At 38.4% G+C, this 6,345-nt stretch overlaps 1 protein-coding gene across 1 annotated transcript; it reads left to right on the forward strand.

The window, feature by feature from the left end:
• The first annotated feature begins 1,131 nt into the window (after positions 1 to 1,131).
• Positions 1,132 to 5,695, forward strand: LOC117792569 (neuromedin-U receptor 1). Its single transcript, XM_034632763.1, has 6 exons — positions 1,132 to 1,660; positions 1,742 to 1,907; positions 2,712 to 2,844; positions 2,910 to 3,108; positions 4,219 to 4,442; positions 4,506 to 5,695. The coding sequence occupies exons 1-6, from the start codon at positions 1,132 to 1,134 to the stop codon at positions 5,265 to 5,267; spliced, it is 2,013 nt and encodes a 670-aa protein (XP_034488654.1). The 3' UTR covers positions 5,268 to 5,695.
• Positions 5,696 to 6,345: the final 650 nt, after the last annotated feature.

The raw sequence follows: 6,345 nt of genomic DNA on the forward strand, positions 1-6,345 counted from the left end.
GAACACAGCCTACGGAAGGTAATCTTTAAGAAAATTTGAAAAGCGATAATATTTCAAAACATGTTCGTATACGAATTGAATAGTTGAATATTTAAGCCTCCGTACCCTGTTAATTATTCAAGACAATCTGTTAGTTTATGGCATATTAAAATATTAATATCATATAATTTTGATAGTTTCAGAAGCCATTAATTAACCTCATCATCGCAGGTGACCAACGCCACATGATCTGAAAACATGATTAATGCCAAGTGGTTGGGCAAGTTGGCAGCTCCGAAATGAATATATATTCGTTTTTGTTCATGGAATATTTGAAATGTGGTCAAGAGTAGAGTCTGATTATATCTGCACTTAGTCCTTGGCCTTGGTATTGTTGGTGTTGCTGGAATTTTACTCAGTCTTCGACATCTGTTACTGCCAACTAAGAGATTTACGTATGCATATTGTAAACGTGCCAAAGAAATTATGAGTATCAGTAAATTACGAGCTCAAAGTGTCATTTATCAAAGTTGTTAAAAAAATTCCATATGTGTATCAGCATTTGAGCCATAGCTTTAAGTCCCAGACCCAATCGCATATTAACTTAAATGACGCATTTACTCACTTGCCAAAGTTATGTCCTACAGCAATCATCAATACTTCGTCCCACAAATATGAAAAGTTTTCGTCTAGTAATCAACCAATAGGATTTATGGATTCAATGCGAGATGTTGTCTATTTATAGAGAGTGAAGTTACGACCACTTAATGAAGTGAATTGTTATCCTCCAATTTCTCAAATATTCTTTACTAGGAATAATTCCTTGTACTCACCACCTGTGGCAGGTTTTAGATAGGATGTTATAAGTTTATTATGCTAGGCTGCTGCGCATTCAAGATTCAATTTAAATTCATACTTGAGCCTAATGACTTTTAATGTTGTTTGCTTTACAGGCGAATGCACAATTTGGGGCTGTCGTCTAGGCCGCTTATCAGCCATGTGCACAACAAAAACCACAACGACAAGGACAACGACAGCCAGCCAGAAGCAAGGGCAAAAACGGGACACCAACTATATTAATAATATTGATAAGAGCCAAGTATTAAGCTGCAAGGCGACAGCCACACCCACAATTAATTGACAACTGACAGAATGTTGCAAAACGTTGAGTTGCCACATGTTGTCTCAACTGCTGCTGCCGACAGCGATGGCAATGGCTTCAATCAATCATTCATGGCTCATATGTTGCCAAATGCCAGGCCAAGTGTCAGCACAAGTCTTGGTCTCGACCTCAGTCTCAGTGCCAGCTCAAGTCCCTTTCCTTATCCCACTCCCAATCCCTTTCCCAGTGGCAGTCCAAGCCCGGAGCTGTTGCTGCTGCACAATGACAAATTTCTAACACATTTCGCTCAACTGCTGAACATAACGACAGAGAATCTAACAAATCTGCTTAGCACTAACAGCACAAATGGCACTACAACAACAATTGCAGACTTCAATTCGGATGAATCCCAAACGCTTCTCATCGTTTTGACCGTCTGTTATGTGATCATCTTTGTCGCTGGAGTTCTAGGCAATCTAATCACTTGCATTGTCATCTCGCGGAACAATTTTATGCACACGGCAACCAATTTCTATCTGTTCAATTTAGCTGTCTCTGATTTGATATTGCTGGTTTCAGGTAAGCCGCAAATCCCCACACGGCTTACTAACCGTATACTTAATGTGTTGCTGCTGCGGCTGCTTCCGGTTTCGTCATTAGGCATACCCCAGGAGCTATACAATTTGTGGTGTCCCAACTCGTATCCCTTCACAGACGGCATATGCATACTGGAGAGCGTCTTCTCCGAAATGGCTGCCAATGCCACGGTCCTCACAATCACGGCCTTCACCGTGGAGCGATATATTGCCATTTGTCATCCATTTCGGTAAGTACATAAAAAAGTAATAAGTGAGTATAGTTGACCTAATCAACCGAAATTTAATCTACTTCATTTTATGGTTGTCAAGACAATACTCATAATTAGAATAGTTTCATGATAACCATATGACAGCAGCTGTATTTATTATAAATGAAATCCGATATGAAAAAGCTTCCAGCTAAAGTAAATATATGAATATATGTTATGTAGCCATAAATGGGAATTTGAGTATGATGAATACTTTTTTAGTAACAACTCAACCAAACGCTTTTGTTAAAACAACAACAGCATAGAAAATAGAATTTTAATATTTTTATTTTATTATAATTTTTCGAACATGGGTAATAAACGATTTATGGCTTGTATATATGAAACAGAAAAAAGCTCTTTAGATTATACTGCATATATTAAATGCAAATATCGGATCAACTTTAATAGCACAATGAAAATTATATAAGATGCCTACTTATTCAAGTTGAAATTATCTATAAGAACTTGATTTGATAATTTTATTTATAAATATTAAAAATAATTATAATTTGTTGATTAAATAATATAAGTGCATTTAAGTTTATCTTAGCCTTAAAGCAATACTTAAAGGGTATCATGAAATCGACCACTCTAGACCGGAACATTTTTTCTTGTTATCTAAAAGTGAAAAAAATTGTTGATATTATTTTCCACAATTTACATTGAATTCTTAAGTTGGTAATAATAGTATATTATGTAGTTGTTGTGAGTACAAGTACCATTTAATCAATTGAATGTAAAATCCTTATAGCTGAAGCTCTACATTTGATACACTTACAGGCAACACACCATGTCAAAGTTATCGCGAGCCATTAAATTCATTTTTGCCATTTGGATGACAGCATTTCTTTTGGCGCTGCCGCAGGCAATGCAGTTCTCGGTGGTCAACCAAGATGATGGATACTCATGCACGGTGCGTTTTGTGGTATTTTGATGAGCCTATAAAGTGAACTTAAAGTGCGCCCTAACATTTAATAGATGGAAAATGACTTTTACGCCCATGTATTCGCCGTCTCGGGATTTATCTTCTTTTGCGGACCCATGACCGCGATATGTGTGCTGTACGTGTTGATTGGAATGAAGCTGAAGAGGAGTCGATTGCTGCAGGCGTTGCCCCGAAGAGCCTACGATGCGAACCGGGGCGTAAATGCGCAGGGTCGAGTCATCAGAATGTTGGGTAGGTGAGTTGAGTTGGCGGCTTGATTGATTGAAGTCACCAGTCAACAGTCAGCAGAGCCACCAACCGCTAAGCACGCTGTCAAACTTTCTCTTAAAAGACGCACAATTTAAACATAATGCAAACACACTAACACTCATACAAACACACTCCCATATACAGAACATACATTAAAAGAAAGTGACACTCATTTCTTTAATGTCGAAACTTTGGCCAATGATGCGTATACGCAATGTGGGCTGCGCGCCTCTTCAATTATGTCAGGACCGCGTCTATTAATCAGTTAGCTCCCCATATGATGATGCTCAAATTACTTGTAAAAGTCAACATTCTTGAATTTTGTATTTAAAATGTACAAAGGGTCTTTTAAGTTTATCAAGAACGATTAAGTTAAAGGATGTATGACAATCTTCATAAAAAGTAAGCTTTCTAAATCAAACAGTGTCCTAAAACTTTGAGAGTGTCAGAAGTTAAGATAAAAAGAAATGTGATGACAATAGTGTTTGGTACTTATGATAAGTATTAAAAGTTATTCGAGAAACAAAGCAAAGAAGATAAAAAAAAACATTGATCGAACAATGTATAAATATGATTTTAACAGATTAAGTACACTTAAATCAAGAACATTCATCTTAAATATTTTGTTCTTAAGATAAGAACGTTTTAAGACCATTTTACTAAAACGTATTCTTAGTTTAATCTACAAAATCAAAGTTCTTAATACAAGAATTAAAATCTTAAATTTTAAATCTTGTAACAAATTAAAATAACATTTATAAAACAGCATAAAATGAATAAAAGTAGGAATTCAAAAAAAAAATAAAAATAAAATAAAAAATCATTTTTAAATTTTCTTTTTTTATTTTAAATTTAAGAACATTTATTTTTAAAATAAGAACTTGGTGTAATTTAAAAGGTTTTGAAAAGCAATATGTGTTTTCTTAATCCAAGAACTTTATATTCTCGACGCATTTTTTAGACCAAAATTCTTAGTTTTGAGAGGAAAATCTTGATTTTAGAACATTTTTTTTATCAGTGTACATTGTGTCCTAGAGTTGAGTTCACTTGACTACTAATTAACCCTATGAACTTTTAACACCCTACTTGCAGTAGCTGTAGCCGTTGCCTTCTTTCTCTGCTGGGCGCCTTTCCATGCCCAAAGGCTGATGGCAGTTTATGGCCTATCGCTGATTAATGTCTGTCGTTGTGCGGAATCCTTCAACGATTACTTCCGCATACTGAACTACACATCTGGCGTACTTTATTTTCTATCCACCTGCATTAATCCGTTGCTCTACAACATCATGAGTCACAAGTTTCGAGAGGCTTTCAAGGTAGGTGCTATCGATAAGACTTGAAGTTTTTTTCTTTATTAGGTAAAGTTTCGGTGTTTGCAGATAACGTTGACACGTCAGTTTGGTTTGGCCAGAAATCATCAACGCAGTCAATACCATCAGCATAACTACAGTGCGCTGATGCGACTCCAAGGCTCAATGAGACTTCCACCCGCAAGCTGCAGTGTCAACAACAATGCCTTGGAGCCTTATGGATCCTATCGAGTGGTGCAGTTCCGTTGCCGCGATGCCAATCACCAGCTGTCGATGCAGGATAGCATTCGAACCAACACCACAACAACAACAATTAACAGCACCAGTCAGACGGGATTTGGTGGAGGCGGAGGTGGAGGCGGAGGCGGAGGCGGAGGCGGAAGTGGGGCAAGGCGTCTACGCAAACACGATTTGTATGCCGCAAGTCCGGGTAGTGCTGTGCCACATCGATTGTTGCAGTCGCAGGTGTGCAACACACACACCTTGCACGACACAGAAGGAGGTGCGGGCGGGGGGCGTGGCAAGCGCACATTGCTTGCAACGAACAATGGAGCACTGCTCCTGTCGCCTTCAGCAGAATCCCCGGCTGAGGAGAACACACAACCGCCGTCGACACGATTGAAGCTATCGCGAGTCATCAGTCGACGGGATGAGGCAGCATATAGTGGCAGCAGCAGTTTGCCGGAGCAGGAGACTTGCCACAACAGCGATGCCACAGCGGACGAGGTACGCAGGTTTCCATGGCGCAAGAAACGCCAAAAGCCAAAAGTGGCCAACAACAATGAGACAGGTGCGGGGACACTTGGCTATGCCACGCCCAAGTCGCTGTGATAAACGCTCGCGGATTTGGCGCTGATTGAAAATGTCAAGACAGCTCTGAAATTTACGAGTAGTTAGTGAGTAACGCAAGTGAATATAGATAGCACTAAACGGGAGTATATTTATCATTGTTTTTAGCTAGTCAATAGAACTGCACAGAAGTTAACTTCTTGTCAAGTCAAAGTAGAAGGTTCAATAAACTTTGGCGCCCACGCGATTTGCATGCATATTTATGGCCAAAAAAATGACAACGACTGCATTTGGCCCGGCCCAGACGATTTATGCCAGGCATAAAGCAAAAGCTAATGAAGGCTGGAATGAAACTGTCGAACTGACATCGTCGTTGGTCGCCTAGTACTTAAGCTTAAACATAAATTAAGTGTTAAGAGGCAACAAGTAAATAAACCTAATAAAAATTGTTACTTACATGCACCAAAAGATAAAACATAATCCGACTTTTTCTTGGGCTGCTTGCCAAGTCCGTGTCAAGTCATCTGCATCCAAGGCCAGGCTAAAACTGGCAACGAACAATATTTCTCTTTTTTACAGCCTTACGACCACCTTTTCTCTCGCTACTCGAACTTTCAACATCCGTCAGCTCCTTCAACGTGGCTTTTACTTTGTGCCAAGTAAAAGCAGCATTGTGTAGTCCTGATAAAAGGGATTTGTACCGTTTTGCATCTGACTAAGCCATTTCAATTTACACATTGCCAAGCGAACAGGATTTATAGGTTATTTCTGGCCAAAAATTGCATTCAAGCAAAAAGAGCATTCTGTGTTCGAAACTTCATCAAAATTCCTAATGTGCTGAAAATAGAATAATAATACTCTAAATAAAATAAATTGTATGCAGTCGACAAAGTTTCATTTCCTTTTTGGCAGAGCAAGCATTTTGTTAGAAATAATTACAGCAACTATTTAAACTATTTTAAAATACGTACATTATTTTTTTGGCCTGAAACGAAGCTTAATTGTTTCGAACATACTCCGTTGGCAGGCAAAACCTAATTCCCATATGTATATCTCATTTAGAATATTTTTCTATAATATAACTAAGTTAAAAGCTCTCATACTGTGTATTCAAGTCCTC

This window comes from Drosophila innubila (assembly GCF_004354385.1).
Source record: "Drosophila innubila isolate TH190305 chromosome 3R unlocalized genomic scaffold, UK_Dinn_1.0 2_E_3R, whole genome shotgun sequence".
Taxonomy (NCBI): Eukaryota; Metazoa; Arthropoda; class Insecta; order Diptera; family Drosophilidae; genus Drosophila; species Drosophila innubila.

Bases quoted from the DNA above. Each gene is read 5' to 3' on its own strand.
- LOC117792569 (XM_034632763.1), top strand. From the start codon at position 1,132: ATGTTGCAAAACGTTGAGTTGCCACATGTTGTCTCAACTGCTGCTGCC. The intron at 1,908-2,711 runs GTAAGTACATAA...ATACACTTACAG, and splicing joins GCCATTTGTCATCCATTTCG to GCAACACACCATGTCAAAGT. The intron at 3,109-4,218 runs GTAGGTGAGTTG...CCCTACTTGCAG, and splicing joins TCGAGTCATCAGAATGTTGG to TAGCTGTAGCCGTTGCCTTC.